Source organism: Jaculus jaculus, chromosome 3 (assembly GCF_020740685.1).
Source record: "Jaculus jaculus isolate mJacJac1 chromosome 3, mJacJac1.mat.Y.cur, whole genome shotgun sequence".
Classification (NCBI taxonomy): Eukaryota; Metazoa; Chordata; class Mammalia; order Rodentia; family Dipodidae; genus Jaculus; species Jaculus jaculus.
The window spans coordinates 33,039,318-33,066,530 of record NC_059104.1 but is presented as its reverse complement, the minus strand read 5'-3'; the positions used below and the strand labels follow the sequence as shown (position 1 = coordinate 33,066,530).

General features: G+C 37.0%; 1 protein-coding gene across 2 annotated transcripts in view; it reads right to left on the bottom strand.

Annotated features, from left to right (window-relative positions):
- The window catches only part of Mycbp2 (MYC binding protein 2), a 263,847-nt gene that overhangs the window by 195,929 nt on the left and 40,705 nt on the right, over positions 1-27,213 (bottom strand). For both annotated transcript variants that reach the window (XM_045144931.1, XM_004651034.2), the window contains exons 3-10: positions 25,578-25,793; positions 15,931-16,084; positions 9,280-9,476; positions 7,232-7,474; positions 6,754-6,825; positions 4,996-5,092; positions 1,131-1,204; positions 854-992 (exon numbers count right to left, since the gene is read on the bottom strand). In XM_045144931.1, coding sequence (XP_045000866.1) covers positions 854-992; positions 1,131-1,204; positions 4,996-5,092; positions 6,754-6,825; positions 7,232-7,474; positions 9,280-9,476; positions 15,931-16,084; positions 25,578-25,793 — 1,192 coding nt within the window. The remainder of the gene's footprint in view (positions 1-853; positions 993-1,130; positions 1,205-4,995; positions 5,093-6,753; positions 6,826-7,231; positions 7,475-9,279; positions 9,477-15,930; positions 16,085-25,577; positions 25,794-27,213) is intronic.

The window sequence follows — 27,213 nt, the reverse complement described above, 5'->3', positions numbered from 1 at the left end:
TTTCATAGGATAACAATCAAGAAAGGTAGGTCTTGAAAAAATTCTCTAAGTTAAAGAACTACATTAATAAACCTTGAGCAGCTTGGAAATCTTTATGGGAACTAGAAATTCCTATTATTTATACATCACTGCAGTTATATGTACATTAAGCCCAAGAAAAGCATGCTGTTGTCTCTGAATTTTTATATCCAGATAAAAGATTACTGATCTGCTTTGTAGCTTGATTACTAATTTTAAAATCTATACAGTTATTCTATGTAGATGTTGAAAATCTGATCAAAAAAATCTTAAAGGTTTTAATAAGAGAATGATATACATGCTGTCGTAGCATTTATGAGAACTTTTCAAATTTATTGAAAAAAGAACATAAACTAATACATCCAGGAGCATCCATCTACAATTCTAACTGAATGTTACTTTATTTTCTTCTGTTCTATTCAAAACAATAATTGAAAAATATTAGCATTAACTGCTTTCTTAACATGACCTTCCGCTAGTTTTTTGTTACAATACTAGATATAAATTTGGCACTAAAATATAACCTAAGGGCTGGTGGGATGGCTTAGTGGTTAAGGTGTTTGCCTGCAAAGCCAAAGGATCCAGGTTCGATTCCCCAGGACCCACGTTAGTAGGATGCGCACACACGCCAGAATTTATCTGCAGTGGCTGGAGGCCCTGGCGTGGCCCATTCTCTCTCTACCTCCCCCTCTTTCTCTGTCAAATAAATAAATAAAAATAAAATATTTAAAATGTAACCTAAAACTCAATTCAGTGAAAAACACAATGATAGTTTTTAAAGGAATAAAGGATCTGTAATTAAAATATGGGGAAAAGGTTTATTTAGCTGCCTTACTTATAATGTGCAAATCCTTTTCCAGATCAAATAGTGAAATCCCACAGGCATGCAAGCACTTTCTGGCCAGTTTAAGTTGTAATTCTTGTTGTAGGACAGGTTCAGTGCTTGTGGCAAATATTCTGACAACAAAGCCATCCTACAATAAAAATCAATCAATCAATCAATCAATAAATCCAGTTTTACACTGCATGTACCATTCCTTTCCCATTTGATGAAAACCACATAACTTAAGAGAAAGGTTTCATTTACAACTACTGGGATTCAAAATACTTACATCTCTTGAAGCAGCAATCTGGTTAATATACTCTCCATCAGTGAATAAAATATTTTGACCTTCAGTGTGACAATCTGTGAAAGTGAAATAGTAATTATATTACTAGATAATTAAGCAACTCAATATGACTGTGCTCCTCTGCTGAAGTCAGAATGAGAGCTTTCCACAGAGTAACAGTAGACTTAAAGAGTTTTCTTTTTAATAATAACAAATTAGTAACAGCTAAATAATTCAACTAGTAGTATTGATCATACTTTGTGCTTACATTTATCAACCTTGCATGACCAAGATCTGAGAGCCTACTTAATTTGAAAATGAATTAGTACTGGATACAGTCTGAAGTTGAACATGCACCATGATGAACTACAATGTTGGTTATAATCATTTCAATACAGTCACATGCAAGGTAGGTAACATTACCATTGGACATACATCACAGTCATTAGTGTCACAGAGAAATACAGATAGACCTAAAGCTTCTGTATTTGAAGTCTATGGTGTCCAACTACAGATATCCCTTGCTTTATGAAACAGGTGACATTCAAAACAAGTGTCACATTTCCAACTGAGAAAGTCAATGTGTATCCCTAGCATATTCAAGTATTATAATGCCTTTAGCCTCTCTAAACATTTGTCCTCCAAGGGAAGACAAAACTATATTCATTTTTTTGTTTCAAAATGGTCAAATGTACTGGCTATCATACCACATTCTGTCACTACTGTACATATAGCTGCAGAGCAGTGCACTGTATACTTTGATCAATGTAACACCAGAGATCAACTGTATAACAAGGGATACCAGTATTACAGAAGGACACTGAGACATGTGTTAGTGATTGCTACTGAATAACACAAAACTACAAGCAAAACCAGTTTCTATGTATAAATTGTATACTTTCGCAAAAAGCAAATATTCAGCAAGCAATTATCAGAGCACACACACTTCCTAAAGTAACTGTAGAGAACTAGGATGAATCTCTCCATTAATCACAATGCAAAAAAAAAAAAAAAATCACTTCTAGATGCACCTGAATCAACAAAGCATAACTTCTGCTGGGTTTTTTATTTTTATTTTTTTGACTATAGTAATAAAGCCCACCCAAATAAGCTACATTACTATATATCTTTGCCCAGGAGCTTCATACTAGCATATTTCCTTATAATAAATATGCAAAACACAGGCATACCCTTACCAAATAGAGAATTCAGTGATCACAAACTGGAAATAGAAACTGGGAGACAAGGCCCACTGGTAGCCCAAGAGACTTGGTAATCAAAGAGAGGAGAAATCGAAAGAAAGAGTTCCTAGTCCACTGTACAGAATACAAAGAGGCGCAAGAAAGATGCTTCTCAAGCTCTAAGCAGTAAGATTTTAAACTAAAAAGCAAAGAAGAAAAACTCATTATAATTTCAGATAAACGCAGGGGCGAGGACTGAAGCGGCGCAAGAAGAGGAGCACACAGCCTCATGGTCTGAGGCAGCCTGTCACCAGACATGGACAGTAATGACATAGGACACATAAATAATAAAATGACAATTATTAGGGGAAGTGTATGGTTTATGTTCATCTACACTAGGTCAAAATAACTTTAGAATACTTGACTATAAGACAAGTTGAAACATGAATCTAAATGAATTACTGACATGTCTTTTACAAACATGGTACTCACAACTACCTATAAATCTGACAACTTATTCCTGTTCTTCTTGGGAAAGCCACAGAGCAGAGTTGTCCCTTCATGGGGACAGCAAAAGGGTTTCTTGAAGAAAATGTAGTCCAGGTCAAAGAAAGGAACAAGTTACAACAGGCTTCTTCAGGCTTGAGAGCTGAGTCTTCCTGCCACATGATGTCAAGATTTTCTCTTGATCCTTTCTTTATCCATCGTGTTATACTGTAACAGTATCTTCAGGAATGCATCAAGCAACATCTGCAAGCTCGGAAGACACACAACATGGGACTATGCTCCCAATGTTTGGTTGGCTCTTCACCATGAATACAGCACAGATTTATGAGACACAGAAAGCCACACTTGCATTGTTAAAAGTTGCATTTTTTAAGTTAAATGATGCAGAGGGATTTAAACTGAATGAGGATATTAAGAAGTCATTTACACAGATTATTTTCCACTAGTCCTCTCAGTTAGTTTCTATGAACAACAGTTATGTGTTTGGTAGAATGAGATTTATTGCTTTAAAGTTTTTGTTCTATGATATTACCCTAAATGACTGACACAAAAAGCAGTAAGGATGTTCAGCACAGAGTAACTGATAAAGCAAAGAAAATGAAAGTGTTCCATTTTGATGTATTAATTAATGGAACATTTTATAATATCATAGTGATGTTGTAAAAGACTAAAGATCTAGAAATACATTCGGAATATCAAACAAAACATCTTTTAAAAAAAGCAGTATTTGGCATAGGATCAGGTTTTTTTTTGTTTTGTTTTGTATTGTTTTGTTTTTTGAAGGTAGGGTTTCCCTCTAGGCCAGGCTGACCTGGAATTGTGGAATGCACTATGTGGTCTCAGGGTGGCCTTGGGCTCACAGTGACCCTCCTACCTCTGCCTCCAGAGTGCTGGGATTAAATATGTGTGCCATCACACCCAACTGATTAGTTTGTTTTGTAACTAGGTATATCTGCTCATATGAGTTTTACCTAATGAACAGGACTGTTTTACACCTGCATATGAGTGTTTGTATGAGGAGTGGGAAGGGGAAGGGAAGACAAGACAGGGAAGCCAAGGGTAATAATACAAACCACAAGATATACATATATGAAAATGTCATCATGAAACCCACTATATTGTGCAATAAATATATTATGCTAACAAAAATTCATTTAAAATCTTAAAATTATTACTAAGACTTATGATAAAAAAAAAAGAAAGAAGCTGTATACATGTGAAAGGAGAAGTTACAAAATGATTCTGCTAACCATCTGCTTCCCAGAGCTGCTATCACGACACAGGCCAGAAACATTTCATGTGCTTTATGATGGCTCCCATACACTACTTTCAAAAAATGCAGAGCTAGCAGAGTTCAGATAGTGGTCTTGTCAAGTTTTAAGAAAAATTTTAAATTAACAAGCAATCAAGGAGCAATTAAATTTCTCAATGTGTTCTTTCAGAGCAGCTCTTGTTTTTTATTTAGGTGGTCAAGCACCCAGAAGTAATATTGGTGCTTACCATAAAATCACAGGCAGGAACAAATTTTAGTCTAAGCAACTTCAGAAACCATCAATAGTAAAAGCAAACTTAAAGGCTTAACAATGGAAAATACTTTCACAAAACTTCAGACCCACTTCCTCAGAACTGAGACAGCAGTGATTTGAGGGTACACATGTATGCACAATGGCAAAATGAACAGTGCAAAAAGTCTTTAAATCAAAGCATTATTTAAAAGTAAAAATAATGGAATTTCTAAAAGTTCTTGGCCACCCTAAATGTCATCATTGGAAGTTCTTTAAAAGAGGAAATCCCAAATACACTGGCATAGCAATAAAACACCAGAAGGTTCTCTGTACCAGGTAATGTGAGAGGTAAAGGTATGGTGTAGTGAGAGAATAAAAGAACATTACCCTCAGTAACGGAGCATCTGAAACAGTCATGGTGGGTAAAGGAAGGAGACTAGGCCACATAGATGAGTAAAAATATGAAAACAAATATTAAACCACATTGTATCTTGTGTCTGATGTGTAGTGTCCTCATGTGGATTACATTTATGACATGATAAAATGCTCTGCATGTTGAGATTTGAACATTTCTAAGTAAGCACTATTTTTTTCTAAGCCTTTTTATGTCCATATAACCTATCATGCACATTTTTAAAAAACCACATGAAAAGAAAAATACTAGTCAAAACATACCTGGTAACATTACAGTACCATCTTGTTCCAGTGTTTCAGGGCTTATTCTTATGGCTGTCATACTGTGGTTATTCACATCTCGATATAATAAATAACCCTGAATGATAAAAATTTTACTGTGTTAAAATAGTTTTCCATAACAACTTCAGAGAAAAATAAAATATATGGTTCCATATTATAATTTTAATGTAGAATAAATCAATATTGTTGTCTAAAAGATTAAAATATAAAAATATGAGTATACTTTAATCAAAAGAGGAAATGTACATTATTGGGAATCCAAACATTAAATCTCACATACATATGTAAAGTATTCCAAATAGAAACAAAAGAGTAATTTTGTTCAAAATGGCTGTATCATTTGCAAAGTAAAAAAATTTAATGAGATATAACTGAACACTTAGGATGATATTTCATAATGAAGAGTAGTGACTTTACATCTAGTGAAATACCACTGACCATGCTCCTACAGTAATATATTCCCCATAACATTTTCCTAGTAAAATGTCAGTAAAAATTGTTGAGATATTTTGAACCAAGTTGAGGTTTTGGAGCTAATATTAAATTTTATTTTCAAAATAACCCCAATAATTGAAATAATGTAACGGTTCATCATATGATGATTTCTTTAGTTTTAAAAAAATTTTAGGGTATATTTTATCACTTCATGCTGACATCATTAGCTCAGGAAGCAGAAAGTATGGAGAAATATTTATCCTTTTAAAAGTGGAACTTAAACCTTTTTTCACAGGCAGGAATACTAAAGAAATAAATATTCCTGACCATTTCTGTTCATCTTTCCTAATTTTTCTTTACTGTACCTAACCACTGACCTACTAAGAGTAAGTATGATACCCATCTGGCTATGTTGGTCACAGGTAAGACCACAGCACTCAGAAGGCACCAAGAGCCTAGCTTATTTTCCTTCTTTTATAATCCTTTACGTTTCTCATGCAGGTGACTGTCCAATCAGCTAGCCAAACAGTGTTCTTTAGGCGGCATGGATCCAGACTTAGTATGGAATAGTGGGTGGTGAGCCCTGAGGCTGGGAAATGGCCTAGTGGGCAAGAGCACTGTGCACAAGCTTAAGGACGTGAGTTTGATGCACATCACCCACATTAAAGTCAGGTGTGCTACTTATGCCTACAATCCCACTGAGGCAGGCGGAGACACCAGGGCTTACTGTTCCACCAATCCAGAGACAGCAAGTTCCAGGTTCAGCACAAAATTGTCTCAAGAAAATAGGGTAGAAGTGACAGAGGAGGACATCTGACATCCTCCACTGGCAAACCTGTGGTGTGCACGCACCTGTGTGTACACACACACACACAAAGAAAAGACAAAAAGAAAAATAGGAAGCCCTAATTTGGCCTCAGGTCATGTATTCATTCCTAATTCAGCCTTGCTAATGATGGAGGTGGCCTGTGAGTCTTCTCCCCAACCTTGTTGAAATAAGAGATCCAAAGAATGTATATTTTATTTAAAAAAAAAAACATAAGTAAGAGGACAAATAAATCAACCAAGTTCCCTAAACACACAGCTACTAAGAAGCAGGGAAAAATCTGAAACTGAAGGAATACTTTAAAATTTTGAAACAACAGGTTTTCTACCATTCTGTACAAATGTTATCATTTCATCAATAAACCATTTCTGTTCAAATGAAAGGAGTAATATGTATGTATGTATTTATTTATTTAATAAGCATGAGCCACATGTTTTAAAAGGTAAAAAAACTTGGCTGATAAGAAATTCTCCTACCTGAGCATACCCTAACCAAGACTTGTTCTCTTTCCTGTTTCTGATACGGGATGTAGAATTATATATATGGCCCTGCAAAATAACAAAAGTTGATCTATGAACAGATTAATAATTAGTAATCAGTAAAAATAATGCAAATAAATGCATTTAATTATAACTTGTAAAGAAAAGCTTACATAAATATTAATAGTATAAAAATGAAACTAAATGAAGCTCAATTATCAAGCTACAATTATTATTTTGCTATGATTAAGAATTGTAAGGAAGGGCTAGAGAGATGGCTCAGCTGTTTAAGATGCTTACTTGCAAAGTCTGCCATCCTGGGTTTGATTCTCCAGTACCCATGGAAAGCCAGATAAACATGGCACATGTGTTTGGAGTTCATTTGCAGTGGCAGAAGACCCCAAGATGCCCAAACTCTCTCTCTCATATCAATACATGAAAATGCTTTTAAAAGAACTGTAAGGAATCACATTACCCTAACTGTTCCACTGTATCCAGAGCCTATTTTGTACAATCCATCCTTGCATAACAGATAAAGAAAAAATCCATCATTCTGAAGCAAACACTGGTCATCTTCATCAACAGATATTTCTTTTAATGGCCACTTGTGCATTAAGGCTGCTTTCTTAATGCCATTGCTAAACCAGTCCTGGATTTGAATTTTTCCTACCAAAACTGCCTGTACACTTCTCTGTAGTGAATTTAGTATTGTTGGCACCTATTCAAAAGAGAAGAAAGAAATGAAAAGACACTTTAAATGTCCAAACACAGACAAGGTAAAAACAGTTGTTTCCATAATGCATCATTTCTAAGAAAATAAATTATTCAGTGATCATGCTTGGCAAACAAACAAAAGTACCCAATGAAAATTCATCTAGAAGTAAATCTCAAGCAAACCAGGCTTCTCTAAAATCTGAGGCGTGCCTATCATTCACCAATTTCTGTAAAATCTTTGCTATTACTTCAAGTTCTGTCTTCAAAAACCCACCATTACCTTATGGAACTCAAAATGCATTTATATATGAGGCTTTCTTATTCCGTATCCATGATTTGATTCTTATTTTATTTTTTATATTTTATCCATTGCTTGGTGATGCCCCCTAGATATAAGTGCTTCCTCTTTTACATTCAGTTTACTATTTCTGTCTTGTATTATATTACCCATTGTTGAACCCGTCTTGTAATTTTCTAGTTGTAATTATTTGATTTTTTTTATTTCTAGAGGTTCAATTAATTTTGTTTTGTTTTTGGAGGTAGGATCTCGCTCTAGCACAAGTGAACCTGAAATTCACTATGTAGTCTCAGGCTGGCCTCAAAGACACAGTGATCCTCCTATCTCTGCCTCCCAAGTGCTGGGATTAAAGGAGTGTACCACCATGCCTGGCCCAACTGAATTTTTAATGGTTATTACTCTTTGTATTTTCATTCCTTAACCATAGCTTAGATATTTTATGTTATTATTTTAACCGTATCTATATATAGCAAATGATTTCAGTATCTTAAGACATGTCATGATTGAAGCTGTTTGTTTCTACAAGCTCTTCATCGTGATAAATAAATAAAATATATTTTTTAGTAAGTCAGGCAGATAGGCACTCAAGCCTGTGTCTGTTACTTTTCAGCTCTCTATAAACTATTAACTGTACTAAACTTTTAGGCCTTATTAAATACTCCACTTTTTTGTCAACTACATAAGTTAGCATGGAGATACACAGAACATCATCTCTCCATGTGGCCAACATCTATAGTTCTTTCCATTGGAAGGCTTAATTTTAACATATAAACTTTGATCTCACTTCTTGTCCTCTGAGAGGCTACTACTGATATGAGCTCTTAGTATCACTCCTCCATCTGCAAAACTTAATCACATACAATCCTAACAAAGACTTACATTTGTGGGCAGTATCCCATTCCATTTTAATGTGTGATGGTTGAATGTTTCTGCAATTTTATTACAATTTAGGAAGTACTTATATATCTTAACTATTTATCTTTACATTGGAACACCACCGTCAAAGCAAGCCTAAAACATGGAACTGTAAAAGCACTACAATAGAGGAATTCCAGCAAAAGGGACTAGGGGACTCCAATCAAGAGGTATAGCTGAAGTAACTTAGAAAAAAATCAGCTCATGAAAAACCTAATAAGTCAGTCAAAAAATATAACACACTGGTCAAATATAAATATAAACTACACCATGTTATCTTTCAAGAGAAACATTTAAAATATAAAGGAATTTCTTACTTGAAATTCAGGGCAAAACAGAAGAGAGGAAGGGGCAGAGAGCATGAGAAAGCTGTGGTGTTAACACAATAACCAGGTTTAAAGATTTAGAATTTTTGCCAAAACTCATCTTATTATCTTGACTGAGACAAAGTTAAACATATCTACAGCTTATTCCTATACTAGACCTTACTGGACAAGTCAAATGAACACTATTCAAATAATATTCTACTGATAGAGACTGAATAAAAGTGCAACTTGATGTCTTCTAAATTTCTAAGAAGCTATAATACGGAATACCTGGATAGTCTGGCAAGCATGGCTACCATTGTTTGTTAGGATTGCAGAGATGGCCTGAAGTGTCCGTCCCGTTTCTCCCCAGGAAGCCACCAGACTAAAGAGGCAAGCACAGGAAAGTGCTGTCAGGGACTGTCCCGTGCTATCGTTCATCCCAGTACTCCGAACAGTGATTTCTAACAGGAGCTGGAAGAGAGACTCTGTGGAAAAAACAGAATTCTATTATACTCAGACATACAAAGCATATTTTTTTTTATTTACAAGAGAGAGAGATAAAGGGGCAGAGATGGCTCAGAAGTTAAAGGTGTTTGCATGCAAAGCCTGCTGGCCTGGAGTTCAATTCTCCATTAACCATGTAAAGCCAGATCACAATCTCATGCATGCATCAGGAATTCATTTACAGCAATGAGAGATCCTGGTGTGCTCATACTCTCCCTGCCCCTTTATATCTCTCTCTCTTGTAAATAAAAAATATTTTTTAAAAAACAACAGGCTGGGACTGGAGAGATAGCTTAGCGGTTAAATGCTTGCCTGTGAAGCCTAAGGACCCCAGTTTGAGGCTCAATTCCCCAGGACCCACGTTAGCCAGATGCACAAAGGGGCGCACGTGTCTGGAGTTGGTTTGCAGTGGCTGGAGGCCCTGGCGCACCCATTCTCTCTCTTTCTTTCTATCTGCCTCTTTCTCTGTCTGTCACTCTCAAATAAATAAATAAAAATGATTTAAAATTTTAAAAATTAAAAAAAAACAGGCTGGAGACATGGCTTAGCAGTTAAGTCATTTACCTGTGAAGCCTAAGGACCCAGGTTTGATTCCATAGTACCCATGCAAGCCGTTAGACAAGGTGACACATGCATCTGGAGTTCATCTGCAGTGGCTAGAGACCCTGGAGGTTTGATTTAGGTGTCCCCCATAAACTTAAGTGTTCTGAATGCTAAGTTCCCAGCTGGTGGAGATTTGGGAATTAATGCTTCCTGGAGGGAGTATTGTTGGGGATGGGCTTATGGGTGTTGTAAGCCAGTTTCCCCTTGCCAGTGTTTGGCACACTCTCCTGTTGCTATGGTCCATCTTATGTTGGCCAGGGGGTGATGTCCACCCTCTGCTCATGCCATCGTTTCCCCATGCTATCAAGCTTCCCTCTCAAGCCTGTAAGCCAAAATAAACCTTTTTAAAAAATTATTATTTTCTCCACAATCTGCTCTTGGTTGGGTGATTTCTACCAGCAATGTGAACTGGACTGTAACAACTGTGAAGCCTAAGGACCCAGATTTGATTCCCCAGTACCCATGCAAGCCAGTGAGATAAAGTAATACACGCCTCTAGAGTACATTTGCAGTGGCTAGAGACCCTGGCATGCCCATTTTCTTTCTCCCTCTCTCTCTCTCTCTCTTTCTCTCAAATAAGTAATTTGTTTAAATGTTAGCATTAACATGAAACAGCTCAAAATAATAAGAGGAAATTTTAAAATTTACTCATAACCTAGAAAAACCTTTAAGGTCACAAGATGAATGTTTCCCTGGGAAACGAAAATGAAATGTGGATAAGTTAAAAGATTTTTCCCTGAAATGTAAAGCCATTCAAATGGCAAAGATGGAAAAAGAAGATATGATTGTTCTAAACCAAATTCCCTGAACAATTCCATTCACAACTCCATCAGTAGACCTCTGCGTACTTTCTTCCATGCACGGATAAAGGGGACCTGAAAATTCTTAGAGTAATTAATCAGAGGGAGTGAGAAAGAGTCAAAATAATAGAAAACCTTAGATAGATGAAGAGAAAGAAGTGGCGCACAAGAGGAGAATGGATGAAAGAGAATGAGTGCATTACAATTCTCTGAAAACTGAAAGGTCATTGTGAGCTACTTAGTAACTCACAGAACTTAGGCATAATTGTCTACCAAGCCCTCATTTTCCCCAACTGACCCCAAATTGTGCCCTGAATATTTTCATCCTAAGTAATTTTTCTTCCCTAGCTCATTGCCATCTTCACAATCCGTGCTATATACTACCATGATTTTTCTTTGTTTTGTTTTCAGTTTTCATTTTTCAAGGTAGGGTTTCCCACTAGCCCAGGCTGACCTGGAATTTGCCCTGTACTCTCAGGGTGGCCTTGAATCCATGGCAATCCTCCTACCTCTCTGCCTTTTGAATGCTGGAATTAAAGATGTGTGCCACCACACCCAGCTATGAACATCTTCTAACTGAACTACAAAAAAAGATCCATAAATTATCTCCTTCCATTCACTTTTCCCAACTGTAGCCAGAGAATTTTCAAATCAAAACTCCAGTTTTGTACTTTAAGTCTACTCACCTCCTTGTTAATTCCTCCTGACTCTTCTCCTTTCTGGTTTCTTTTCACCTATTGCATCTTTTCTCATCAACCATTCCCTCTAGCTTTCCTTTCAAGTATCATTCTTTTCCTCTACTCTTTAGTCTTCTTCCCTCTTTGACCATCCTCTTTCTCATCATTATCCATCAGCTATTCTATCTTTTAGTTATTCACCAATATATGCTGAATTATCTTGCAAAATAAGGTATGCTGGCAAATAAGACAAAGCATATCTCTGTCTTCAAATGTTGGATTCAAGTGGAAGGAAAGAGTCAACAATTTAATAATTTCAGAAAGTAAGTGTCATAAGATAAATATTTGCAAGTGAGTAATGAGGTAAACAATGATTTTTCATTCTTCCTAGCACAAAATTAATCTTATTGTGTCTGTAAAACTCCATCTGTCCAGGCTTACTTCCTCATCTACTGCAAGGCCTTCCCTCTTGTCCCTCAGTTGGCCACACTGTAGCCTTATGAATCTTTCTTTATTCATTCTCCTTCCTGTTACAGAGCTTTCTTGCACTCTGTCCTTTCTGCCTGGGATACTTATAATCTGGATCATTCTTTGCTATTCATTCTTCAAATCACAAATGTCACATCTCACAGAAGCCTATTAATCAGTTTCATAACTCTACTATCCTATATGCTATTTATACACATGTGTCCCATCACCTGACCTTAAGGTCTATAATAAGTTAATACCTGGCAACATATAAACTAACATTAAATTGTGCAGAAAAAAGATGTAAGAAAATAATTTTATGTAACCTAAAAATTAAAAAAAATTCCCAAATAGTAGTGTAGTGTAGTCATTAAATTACCCTAAGAGTATCATTTATGCATGCATATATTTTCATGAATGACATGAAACCTAACTAAACTGATGGGAAGTGGTAAATAATGGAATATATTAAAGCAAAAGAAAAAAGTACAGGAAAGTCTCAATGTAAGTTTAGCACTAAAGAACCAAATTACCATTTACTTCTTTGAGCTAACTAAACAAAACTGAAATATGAACTGATGGAAAATCCTTTACAGAGAAAAACAAGTCAAAAGAGTGAAGATGCTGGAGGGAAGTATTTAAAAAGGTGGGAGAGAGACAATATAAGAGAAGCATCTGAAGCTTCTACCTACAAAGTAATAATGGAGCCAGGCATGGTGGTGCACGCCTTTAATCTGAACACTCGGGAAGTACAGGTAGGAGGATAGCTGTGAGTTCAAGGCCAGCCTGAGACTACACAGTGAATTCCAGGTCAGCCAGGGCTAGAGCAAGACCCAACCTTGAAACTCAAACAAAAAAAGTAATAATGAACAGGTGCATAAAATCAAAGTTCGGATATAAGACAATTAGGTAAAAATGTACATTGTAATTTCAAAAGCTAGTATTGAGAATAAAACCTATTTTAAAAAGTATAAAGGAGCCGGGCGTGGTGGTGCACGCCTTTAATCCCAGCACTCAGGAGGCAGAGGTAGGAGGATCACAGTGAGTTTGAGGCCACCCTGAGACTCCATAGTGAATTCCAGATCAGCCTGGGCTACAGTGAGACCTTACCTCAAACAAAAACAACAACAACAAAAAAGTATAAAGGAGGGATGGAGTGATGGCCTAGTGGTTAAGGTACTTGCCTGAGAAGCCTACGGACCCAGGTTCAATTCTCCAGTACCCATGTAAGCCATTGGCACATGTTTCTGGAGTTCATTTGGAGTGGCTAGAGGCCCTGGCATGCCCACTCTCTCCCTCCCTCTCTCTCTCTCAAATAAATGAATAAAATATTTTAAAAAGTATAAAGGCAAGACAGTATTTGTGTAAAGAAAGGATACAAAAGGAAGTATACTAAGCGATCATAGGATGGTAGTGAACCTAAGAGAAAAATGATTAGCAAAGTGTCAAAATAAAAAAATAGGATATGCGAATTTTATAGTATTTCTTTATTTGGTAATGAATGCACCTAAACTAAGAAAACCAGAATATCCCTATAAAATAAATTAACAAAATTTGAATATTGTTGTTGAGTAGGAGACCACAATATTAGTAAGATTTCTGCAAAAATAACACACAAAGTTCCTAATCCTTAAACTATAACAACTTTTATCTAACAGCAGCTGAGCAGTTGGGGGCAGTTCTGTTTTTTTGTTTTTCTTTTTTTTTTAATTATTTTGTTGTTGTTGTTTTATTTTATTTTTTATCTTTTCACAATTTTTATTAACATTTTCCATGATTATAAAAAATATCCCATGGAGGGCTGGAGAGATGGCTTAGTGGTTAAGCGCTTGCCTATGAAGCCTAAGGACCTCGGCTCGAGCGAGGCTCGATTCCCTAGGACCCAGGTTAGCCAGATGCACAAGGGGGAGCACACATCTGGAGTTTGTTTGCAGTGGCTGGAAGCCCTAGCATGCCCATTCTCTCTCTTTCTCTCTCTCCCTCTTTCTCTCTCTGTCTGTTGCTCTCAAATAAATAAATAAAAATTTAAAAAAATAGCCCATGGTAATACCCCCCCCCGCACTTTCCCCTTTGAAGTTCCATTCTCCATCATATTACCGCCCCATCTCAATCATTCTACTTACATATATACAATACCAACCTATTAAGTACACTCCTCCCTTCCTTTCTCTTCCCTTTATATCTCCTTTTTAACTTAATGGCCTCTGCAACTAAGTATTTTCCTTCTCACGCAGAAGCCCAATCATCTGTAGCTAGGATCCACATATGAGGGAGAACATGTGGCGCTTGGCTTTCTGGGCCTGGGTTACCTCACTTAGTATAATCCTTTCCCGATCTATCCATTTTTCTGCAGGCAGTTCTGATTTTAAAAACCCTCAGAATTCCCCTCTTCCATTAAATTTTTTTAAAAAGTCAGGCTGGAGAGATGGCTTAGCAGTTAAGGCGCTTGTTTGAGAGGCCTAAGGTTCCAAGTTTGACTCTCCACATCCCACATAAGCCAGACACACAAAGTTGAGACAAGCACAAGATTACACATGTCCACTAGGTAGCACAGGTGTCTAGTGTTCAATTGCAGTGGCCGAGGCCCTTGCAGGCTAATTCTCTCTTTCTTTCTCTCTCTCTGTCAAAAACAAAAATAAAATGAAAAAAAGTCAAACCCCAAAAGTAAATTCCTATGTATGTCCCAAAAAAGGAAGATCTGATAGGTTCCTATAATTAGGTTCTCAGCATCCAAACAGGTGGTCAGGGAATGGTGGTACAAACATAAAATCTCAGTACTGGTGAAGCCAAGAAAACAGGGGAATTGCAAGTACAAAGCCAGCCTGGGCTACACTCCAAGACCTTGTCTCAAACAAACCAACAATAAATAAATAAATAAATAAATAAATAAATAAATAAATAAACAAACAAACAAACAAACAAACAAACAAGCCAACAGATAGAAAATGGAAGCACTGCAGAGCAGAGCAGAAGGCAAACATCTGGGGAGGGAAAAAGGAACCAAACTCAAACCCAGACAGCATTCCCAGACCTGCAGCATCAGCATCACCCAGACACTGATCCCAAACGCACATCCTGGAGGCCGGCCCAAATCCACTGAATGAATTCCTCCATGCTTCTAAGTGCTTCCTGCTGGGTCCCAAAAGACTCCCATACTTGCTAATGTTCAAGAACCAGACTACTACTTCTCCAGATTTCTCTGTACTGAGAAAAGGACCCAGAAAATTCTAGGCTGTCTGGACAGACATGGCTAGCATCAGAGAAGAACAACAAGACAAATAAAACTTATGCTTCCACCTGTATTTCCATCCTTGAAGACAAAGTTTTCATCTATTTTATAATGTTACATGCTCAGCCTACATTCCTATCATGAAACAATGTTAAATTTAAATACACTTTAGGGAGAGCCAACAGTTTTACGTGCTGCAAGAAATAAACTTCCTCCATAACACAAAGACCTTTTTTATTTATGATGAATACAAAACAAATGCTTTTCCTCTTTAGAAACTAATGTATGTCTTGGGTTTGTGGCATTTATTCTCTTTTTCTTTTTAAATGACCCACAGTAACAAATAAAGGTAGAGAACATATTTGCTATTTTGACCATGGGGGCAATAAGAATGCTAAGTTATTGGTGATTTTAGAATATGCAGTTATGTCCAGTTTCAAGGATCTATGTTTTGCTTTTGCCCTATTGTCCCAACAGTCAAGAAATGTCTCTCTCCATGAACCATAACTCCTAAATCCTAACCCCGGTAAAACATGGGGAAACAACTGGGAATTTAAATCCCTGCTCTTTTAGTACTGGTCAAAGGCAGGTTCCTTTCAGGCTGTGTCATAAAGAGATGTTCACTGTTAAGTGCTTTGCTCCATGAATGAGCTCTTACCTAGGACCTCGGGTGGCTCTGACTGAAGGCCTTCTGGCTGCTGCCCCTGAAGCACGTTCAGCAACGCTTGGAGGCTCCGCAGACAGAGGGATGGATGAGAAAACCGCGTCTCCTTGATCAATTCAAAAACTTCACAAAGTCCAACCTCAATAATCTGTTTAAGATGAAAAAAAAAATCTGATACTTTATAACATATCAGCTAATAACCCCCCAAGCCTAGTTGGTTCAGGTTATTGCAGCAATAAATAATATACTAGTACAATACTTAGAAGACAGAGCAAAAACAACACTATTTTTTTTAAAGAGTATCATATGAAGAGATTTTTGGGAGAGAAGAGGGGCTTGAAGCATGATCTCATTCTAGCTCAGGCTGACCTAAAATTTATAGCAATGTTCCTACTTCAGCCTCCCAAAGGCTAAGCTTACAGATGTGAAACACAGTGCCTGAGACTTTGAAAACCACAGCTCCATGGAAGGCTGAGAACTGGTGGTATTATTTATTTAACAAACACTTTTGGTACAATGAAATCACAAGTACCATGGACCATTAAACAGTAGGTATTATGAAAACAGAACACTAAGCTATAGAGTAGGCTTTACTCGCTCAGAAGAAATAACCTCTAATAACGGACAAACTTCATTTGGTTGCAGTCAAGTCAAATACAAAATTTTTGCTAACAGTAATGTTAATATTTAGTTATTACAATAAATAAAGACAACACACTGCACAAAGCAAGAAGAAACAGTTCTAGAGGAACTATAATCTTAGCCCTTTCTATGATGGTATAATCACCATATTATTCTTTATAATGGTGTCCCTCATCCTATAAGATGATCATAAAAAGAACTGAAGACTGCTCAGCAAAAACATCAGATACTTTATCTTTAATTATATTATTTATACTTGCAACCACAAAAAACAAGACTCTACATAGTAAAAGATAAATAGATAAAGACTATGAAAGAAAATTATAATAAAATAGTATAATGATACGACTTTGGAAGACTAATGAAAAAACATTAGACAATGCAAGTCCATTTCTGAACCAATACCAGCATTCTCAGAAGCAGATTTACCTTCTAGATGAATTAAGGTGAAGCATATGCAGACGTAACAATAGTACTTAAAGCTAAACTAATTAGGAGAAATGTCTCAAGTCACTAATTCTACTGGACAAAATCATGAAGAATATTCTTTTGGTGAAAATTCTGTAATAATCCACAGTACACAAATACACCCTGTGTACTTGCTCTGTACAACTCTCTAGGGGGGATAGGAAGGTGTAATGAACCCTGTCCTCTAAGAGTTTATACAATCTAAGAAGGCAAATGAACACACATGTCACCCTTACCCAGTCAGTATTCCTATGAAGGAACTGTTACATGGCAGTGTAGCTGACTATTTGTTTCCATTACCTAGCTAAGCTGTGTCCCTATCTGGAAAAGGAACATCTTCCAGGCTGAGCCCAGTGTCTGGCACATGGTGGGGACCCAATTATTATTAGTCTAACTATGTGCTCATTTGTGTGCTAAAAAGTACAGAAATAGCTGGGTGTGGTGGTACACACCTTTGATCCCAGCACTCAGGAGGCAGAGGTAGGAGGATTGCTGTGTGTTTGAGGACACCCTTAGACTACATAGTGAATTCCAGGTCAGCCTGTGCCAGAGTGAGACCCTACCTTGAAAAACAAAACAAACAAACCAAAAAACCCTACAGAAATAATTTTTCACAAAAGCAACAAACTGGTTGCAGCAAATGAACTACAGTTCTGATTATCATTTGTAAGGTTCGAAGAAATACAAATACAAACAAGTAGTCAAAATTAATTACTAGGACTACCTTTAGAGAGTTATATAAAATCCTAGTCTTAATTACAGGTAAGAATAAACAAGTTTATGGATAGAACTTCAATTGATTAAATACTCTAATTGCTAACATTTTCACCATATTTATTTTATTTTCTTGGAATTGACTAGACATGAAAACCTTCTGGTTAAGATATCTGCTTTTTACTTAGAGGAAACAGAATTCTTAAGCATACAATGTGGGCATCTATTCTCAAGCAATGAGAGACTAGACAGTCCGCTGTGTTTTCAGGCTTTCACTAACAACCGTGACTTGACACAAGTCAAAAATTCTTCCCAGTTGACATTTTTAGGTATCATTGATAGACGTTTATTGATGTTATAGTGCAATTCCTGAACCTTACCAGCAATAGCAAGGCAGCTTAATGAATAGGTTCCTGAGGTGTCTTTGGCTAAGTTTAAGATGCAAAAGTAAAGGTATGACAAAGCATGACACAGGCAGGCTGTCTAGGAACAGAGTACTATAGGATCTACTCATAAAACTTCAGTCACAATGATCACAACTGAAAACTCTCCATCTGTCTGGGTTAGATGCTGTGGCTTCTCAATAATTATCCTTTAAGGCGGTGCACTGAAGACATTATTTTTTTAGTAAATAAGAAAACCACCAGTGCTAAGTAATCAATATATGACAACACAAAAACATCAACCTTGGGCTTTCCAATCATTAAAGATTAATATTTAGCTATGAATTATTGAGCAGAGGTATCAAACACACTCTTAAATAAGTCATTTTCTGCTTCAATTTGGCTGAGTAGATAGTATTTCACTTTATTTTTTAAAGTATGAACTTTTTAGAATAAAATATGAATTTTAAAGTCGAATTTTGTACTTCAAAGACTGCCTGTCCTAATCATTGAAAATGTATTACACTTACTGTTCCCTGAATAGTACTAAGAAAAAAACAATATTTCAGCTACTATATGATTTCATTTGTATAGAAATAGCTATATCTTAATGTATATGTAGAAAAAATTTTAAGGTAATGGGATTTCAGAAATTACCTCTCATTTCTGTCTTCTTCATATAAAATGTTCTGCAATTTTCAAGTTACATACATTGATTATATACTACTTTTTATAATAGCAAAAAATAATATATAACCTTCAAATTGATTAACATAAGATATACTAGGCTTTAGTACATACAATGATAAACTGTAACTACCTATCTAACAAATGGCTTTGCACATCTCTTCAAAAAATAATTTGTTTTGTAAATTTACTTAATTTTGCCTTTTCCTATTGCTTTCAAACAAATAAACTCTTATGGCCCTCTATTATACTTGCAAAATAAAGAAACACAGAGCATAAATAACCCCCTGACTAATGCAGCCAATCTGATGCCAATGCTAGAAAAAAAAATGACACAGTAAATCTTTTAAGGTTTTATTTTGCTCTTGTCAAATCATAAATTTCCAAAGGTTACTTTATTATTCCAACAGGAAGCATGTAAAAGTTTAATTATATCACATCTGATTTAATAACATTTAACTCTTTTTAACTGTTTGCCACTATAAATTATATCTTATTTTAATTAAAAGTCTTATTTCAGTTGTAATAATTACAGAATAGATTTTTTTTTAAATCTCCAAAGTAGACTTATATGTCACTACAGGGTGAAGTAATTACCTCTTAAAAATGTTCCCATAAATCAAAATACTAGCAATATTACATCCAAATAATGAAAAATAAAATCCAAAGAGAGAGGAGGGAGGAGGGGGCAAGGCAGGAACAGGAAAGAGGAAGTAGGGAGGGAAAGGAAGCGTTCTGTGCCTCAGGAGTGTGAAGGTCTTCAATCCTACCCATAATACACCCACCATCATCCCTTCTCTTCACACCTGCAGTGTTCTTCAACTTTTCAAAGCCAATCTATTCTTTCACACAATGGTCTGCATGTGTGGTGTGTGCACATGTACATGTGGATATAAATGTGGATGTCCTCTACGCAGGCCAGAGGAGAAAGTAGAGCACTGTCCTATATTGTTCTACTACCATATTTCCTGAATGTTGTCTCTTGTTGAAGCTGGAGCTTCCATTTTTGGTCAGAATGGCTGACCAGTGAATCCCAGGGATTCTCCTGTGTTTGCCACATTAGCACTGGGGTTGTTACAGGCATGTGTGTCCCTGTATGTCTTTTCATATGGGTGCTATGGATCAAACTCAGGTCCTTGTGCTTGTACACACCCACTGAGCCATCTCCCCAGATCTAAAACAATGTTCTTGATCTTACCCCCGCCCCCCCCCACACAATTCTTGTAGAACTCTGTTTCACTTTGTACCTACAGAGATACTTCTCAAACCTACACTTCTAACTGATGTCTAACCTTTGAACATCAGCTTCACAAAGTACACAGTGGATGCTACACATTTGCCTTAAAACCAGGATGCTAGAGTTAAGCTTCCTTATCATCCTTACTGGGCCCTGCTCCACCTCCAGTCCTCCCTTTCCAATACACGGTATTACCACCAGACACACTGAGAACACATTCCCATTCCAACATCTTTCAGCCTTCTACAGTCAACTAACTGCCAAATGTTATGGTTTGAATATGAAATGTTACCCTTGGGTTTATGTTAAAGCCTAGGTTGCCAGCTTGTGGAAATATATTGGGAAGCGACAAGACATTTTGCAAAGCGGTGACTAGCTAGGGGAATTAGGTCACTGGAAGAAGGGCTTTGGGAGGTGTCTTGTCCCTAGCCTCTTCCTGTTGCCCTCTCTTTCTACATTTGCTATAGGGTGAATAGCTCTGTCCTTTACAAACTCCCACAGGCTGCTCTTCCCAAATGCATGGGGCCAAGCAACCATGAACTGAAACCTCTGAAACCATGAGATAATATAAACTCTTTCTTCTCTACGTTGTTTCCTTAGGCTTTGTCACAACTATGTGGAAGTTAATAAATCAAGCCTTATCAATACTATTCTCTTAACTTTTCTTACAATCAAGGCACAAAGTAATCTCAACATGGTAATCAGGTAATTTTAATCAGGGCATACAGTATTCTGTAATTTACTGTAATTTATTTGCTTGCTTTACAATGAAGCTACCAGAAAATCCATGTGATCCATGTGATGAAAGAAATAAGGAGAGAGAGGAAGCATACCATCCATGCTGTGGTGGGGACCCACAGTAAGTCCAGCCCTCATTAGTATTTCTTAGACAAAAGCAGTAAATACCTAACTGGTCCCTCTGCCTTATCCCACCAGCCTTTACAGGAGATGCCTTATTGCACATAAGTAACTTTGTTGAAGTACAAGAGTGATTGTATGCTTTTGCTCAAAACTCCTAACATTTTCTATTCACAAGACACTAACTGAATCTATATGTGACATAGGAAGCCCTTCATGACTACACTCTGGCTAACTCTGGTCCTACTTCACCCACATGGGTCTCACTGTACCTAACATTCCATGTTTATATTTAAGACACTAGACAACAGTTATTTGTTGACCTGTTTATTGTCCCAACTAGATGATGCTTTCTTGAGAGGAGACCTATGTGTTATCTTTTATTCTCAGAGTCTAATGCAATGCTGACTTCAACTTCAAAAAAAAAAAATTAGTTAAGAACTAAATAAATGTGTATGTAAGCCAGTATCTTTTAATAAAATATGTGACAAGACCAGTTTCAAGTATGTTAAGGTGGGAAGTATGTGTCACACTAGAAAATTAAGTAGTTATGAAATGTGGAATGCTTATCTGAATCTTGACAGAGAGTATGAGGTGATTAGAAACAATACAGAAGTAGTACAGCGAGAGAAAGAAAGCTCTTCCTCATCAGCAATCATTATTGATTCATAAAACAAACTAACAAAAAACAAAAAGAAAAATATGTGAAAATCAAAATCTAATTTAACTAACTTTTATTTTTTTTTTAATTTTGTTTATTTTTATTTGAGAGCGACAGATGGAGAGAGAAAGGCATAGAGAGAGAGAAAGAGACAGACAGAATGGGCGCGCCAGGGCCTCCAGCCACTGCAAACGAACTCCAGATGCGTGTGCCCCCTTGTGCATCTGGCTAATGTGGGTCCTGGGGAATGGAGCCTCAAACCAGGGTCCTTAGGCTTCACAGGCAAGCGCTTAACCGCTAAGCCATCTCTCCAGCCCCTAATTTAACTAACTTTTAAAAGGAGGACGTAGAGTGGAGAAATGGTTTAGTGGTTAAAGGTGCTTGCTTACAAAGCCTGATGGCCTGGGCTCAGCTCCCCAGTATCCACATAAAGCTAGATGCACAAAGTAGTACATATGTCTCGAGTTCATTTGCAGTGGCAAAGGGCCCTAAGACATACATACTCTCTCCCTCCCCTTGCAAATAAACAATAAAAATGAAAAATAAATGAATGAATAAAAATAAATAGAGGCAATTAAACCAATACAGCGATATTTCAACTTTAAAAAAAAAAATACCCTGCCTTCACCATGTGAAGGCACAGGGGAGAGAGAAACCTTAGGAGAGAAGGAAAAAGGAAAGGCACACACAGGAGAGGCAAGACAGCAACAATCCAGAGGAAACGAAAGAGATGGCCCAAAGAGGGAAAAATGAAAATCCACCTTTGAATTCCAATTACCTCCAGTTCCCTTCCTTTGTGTCAGTTGTTGTGCATGTGATGCAAAAGGCTGCAAAAAATCACCAAAAATGTTCACTCCTCCCTACACTGCCATCACTGCAACAACGTGCTTGTAACTACACATCAGTACCTTACTACTTCTTCCTCTCACTTCATATTTCTTTTATCAGATGATCACACTGATTCTTCTGGACACTCCAATTCTTTGTACAAAGCATTTCTTATAAATTACAGGATACACTGGTAAGGAACTGATATTCAGGTGCAGCTATCTGTTCTTTTGCTTGGCCCGAGCCTGACATTTGTAATTACAGCTACCACTTACTGAGATCTTGCTATGTACCAGGTAAATGTCTTTCAAGCACTCAACATCTGTTAACTCATTTAACCTTCACTACAGTCCTATGAGGTAGATAACAACCTCAGTTTATAGATGATGAAGTCCGTATAGCTAGTAATTTTAACTGTGAGTGCTTCAACCAAAGCAGTTTTCTACATAAAAATGACGTACTGTTTCCAGGCAAACTACATGGTGGAAAACTCAGCAGAGTATTAAGCATGTTTCTTTTAGTTTTTTTTGAAAGATTCCCCTTAGTGCCTGTTAATCATGCTGAAAAATGATAAGATTGTCTGGTACTTTTTTTACTGTTCATTTATCCTAACAATTTATTATTATCTAATCTGGACCACCGTTTATTATTCACATCTGCATTCTTGTATGAAAATTTTCTCTAAGCTTCTGCTACCTCCACTGCACATTGCATTTAAGCATGGTACACTGCAACCTTCCCCACAAAGAATACTACTCTTACCAAAAGTATATTACACAAGTCCTCAGGGCTTACATCCTAATTTTTTTCCTTCAACTTCTCCTAGTTCAGCATGAGAAATTACACCTAGAAGGACTGATAGGAAAGAGATAAGCATGTCCACTTGAGAGTAAAAGAAGAGGCTACAAAAGAAGGTACAGTTACGACACTGAAGAGAAGCAAATGGGAAGGATATAAACATCCTAAGATGGCTGACAAGACAGTGAAGAAATTCACAAAACCTTCCTTATACTATGCAATAAAAAAAATTGGTTACTTGGACTGGGGAAAATGGCTTAGAGCTTATGGTATTTGCCTGTGAAGCCTAAGGGCCCGGGTAAGATTCCTCAGGACCCACATAAGCTAGATGCACAAGGGGCCACATGTGTCTGGAGTTTGTATGCAGTGGCTAGAGGCCCTGGTGTGCCCATCCTCTCTCACTGTCTGTCTCTTTCTCTCTCATAATCAATAAATATTTTTTTAAATGAGTTATTTGCTGAGATTAAGGTGTGAAGAATCCAAAAGTGTGATTAAGAACAAACAATGGCCATGAAACATACAAGGAAAATCATCCCAGAAACATGGATACATCTGTCCTAATTCTAAGTGAAGTAAGGATTCCAAGCAAAAACATGAGGTATTTATAAGGTACATCACATCTCATGGATACAACATTTAAAAAATTATATATGTATACACAGGTATATATAATTTCTTAATATACATATGTGTTGGTGGAGACAGGAGTATAAATAGGTGTTGAAGGCATAGTATTAAGGTATAAGTTTAATTAAAAAGTAGTGAAAATGAAGCCGGGCATGGTGGCACACACCTTTAATCCCAGCACTCGGGAGGCAGAGGTAGGAGGATCTTCATGAGTTCGAGGCTACCCTGAGACTCCATAGTGAATTCCAGGTCAGCCTGGGCTAGAGTGAGACCCTACCTTGGAAAATCAAAAACAAAAAAAAGTAGTGAAAATGAATCATTTATGATGAAGAAGAAATCACGTCAAAGGGTTGACTGGTGAGATAGATCAGTCAGTAAAGTATTTGCTTTGCAAGCATGACGACCTGAGTCCAATCCTTAGAACCTACATTACAGATACAAACAAAACAGCTGAGGGTATGAGCATGCGCTTGTAATCCCAGTGCTATGGAGGCAGACAAACACTTCTCTGGGGCTCACTGGCCAACCAGTCTAGCCTGCATGGTTAAGTTCTGGGCTCCGTGAGACCCTGTCTCAAAATACCTGGACAGCACCACAGGAAAGGTACCTAAGGTTGACCTATAGCTTTCACACACAAGCACATACATATGTACATATACCCACACACAAAGTGCACCCTCACATATAAGCATGTATGCATGCACACAATCACACACAAAAATAATAAACAACAAGCACTGCATAAAGGTAAAAATTTAAACATGTTTTATTCTCTCCTCATTTTTTTTTTTTTTTGGTAGAAATACTACCTATAGGGCTGAGGGCATAGCTCACTTATAAAACTTGTCTTATATGTATGAAGACCTTGGTGAACCTTGGTACTGTCAAAAAAAGAATGGAGGGAGGAAGGGGAGGAGGGAGGGAGGGAAAGAAGGACAAAGAAAAGGAGACATACAAATTGCACCTACTGTAATTAAAAATATATTTTACATATAAGCTTAGTTATGAAATATACCAATACTTAGGTAAAGTACATTAATACTAGTTTGTTCTATTGTGATACTAATTAGCTTGTATGCTTCTGGTAACAGAGAGTGATATCAGAATGATATGAGTGTTATATTGCTTAACATGTCATTTTTTTTTTTTCTTTAACTAGGCCAGGTGACCCAGAAGGTAAGAGGACAATTACAAGGTTAGGCAGAAAAGGAAAATGTTTCTGTCTCTGCTGCTGCTTGGCTAGGAAGATTTCTACTTCTAGCTCAAGAAAAATTATAATTTATACCAGCACCCAAGGACTGTTCCCTGATGGGGCAAGGCCACCCCTTAGCTCTCTGGCTCATGGCTTGTGGCAGATACACTTTGTCTTGTGCTCATTTCACTGGCAGACCACCATCTCAGAGCTCTACTTCCATCTGGAACTGCTTTCTGCCTCCATGACGCATTTCCACTCTGCTTTGTGCACTTGTAACAGGCCGGTAATAAGACTAGAGGCCACTGATCTCCCTGCCTGTGCTTTCTAAGTACTACTCCCCACCGTGTCAACAATTACTGACTTTGTTGGTGTTCTAGTTACAAGGTCCAACAGGGCTTTCTGGCTGGATTCAAACCTATTTTTATCCAAATACCATGTTATTTTTAATGAACAATTTTAATAAAAGCAAGGTATTTTAGTAATATGTATTATATATGGCCATAACTTGTTGATTATGTATAAAAACAGAATTCAGTGGTTTACTTTTGGCAGCTTGATTGGGGGCTCTTTGGACTCCTCCTCTTCATCACTGTCTGATTCTCCACTCTGTACGGAATTCTTGGATGCAGCTGCCAATGATGTTTCCTTTTTCTGCCATTCCAGAACGCAATGCCGTACATTACAGTAAATATTGAAAGCAGAAGGATTGCTATGTAGTTTGATGTCTGGTATGATTACTGTATTGTCCAAGTTTTCAGACTAAAATACAAAACAGAGTATTTCAATTTCACATTCTCTTTAATCATTAATTTCCATTTTAAATAAAAAGTATAGACATGTTATATTGACTTACATAACTAACATAAGTAACAAAAAAGTAGTTTAAGATAAGTAAAATGATACCTTCAGTACCAAATGTATATAGCTTAAAAAAATTGGGGATGATAAGGAGAATACATAATAAAATAAGAAGTGTATTGAATAGCCAGGTAACTTGTGGACAGACATTCAAGAAGCATTAAAAATATCCAACTATTAGCAACCCAAAGTTTAACAACATATTAAAAAGGAACACATAATGACCAAGTGGCATTTAACCCAGAAGCAGTGTTGATACAACACTGGAAAACAATCAGTGTCACTCCCCATGAGAACAAAACTAATAGAGTAAAAGAATAAGATATTGCACAACAACAGAGAAAGAGCATTTGACAAAATATATGAATCATATAAAGAAACACACTACAAAACTCACTCTTCTAAAGTAATACATGAAAATTAAAAAGAAAGCCACAGAACAGGATAAAATCTTTGAAGTACAGGTATCTGACAATGGGTCTTTACCTAAAATAGAGAAACACTGAAAACTAAATAAGAAGAAGACAGTTATAAAAAGAGGTGGCCAAATCTGAGCAGACATTGTACTATGTGAATATGAACAGCCAAAGGCACATAAAAAGTCACTCTCATCAGTAGTCATCACTGCACAGCCAAATGCTCCAGGCAACCAATTCCAGTGACTAAAACTAAAAAAACTAATACCATGTGTTTGAAAATATGCAAAGCAATTGGATTCATCATATATTGCTGATAGGAGTATAAAATGAGCAACCACTTGGCAGAGAATTTTCAGTTTCATAAAAAGCTAAGCATGGGGGCAGGAGAGATGCCTTAGAGGTTAAGAACCCGCTCAATTCCCCATGACCTATGGAAGCCAGATGCACAAGGTGGAGCATGCATCTGGAGTTTGTTTGCAGAGGCTAGAGGCCCTGGCGTGCCCATTCTATCTGCCCCCTGGCCCTTGCGCGTTTCCTCTTTTCCTTCCTCTCTCCCTCCCTCTCTCTCTCTCAAGTAAATAAATAAATAATTTAAACTTTAACACAAATGAAACATGGGCTAAGCAGATGGTTTAGCAGCTAAGGCGCTTGCTGGGTTCGACTTCCCAGTGCCCAAATAAAGCCAAATGCACAAAAGGTCACACGAGTCTGGAGTTGATTTGCTGTGGCTAGAAGCCTTGGCATGCCCAATTTCTCTTTCTCTCTTCTATCTCTCTCTCCTTGCAAATAAACAAATAAAAATACTTTTTAAAAATGAAAAGGAAATTTAAAATAAAGCTATACATACATTCACAACACCACTAGACACAATCACTTATTCCTTGCATTTTTCCAAAAGAATT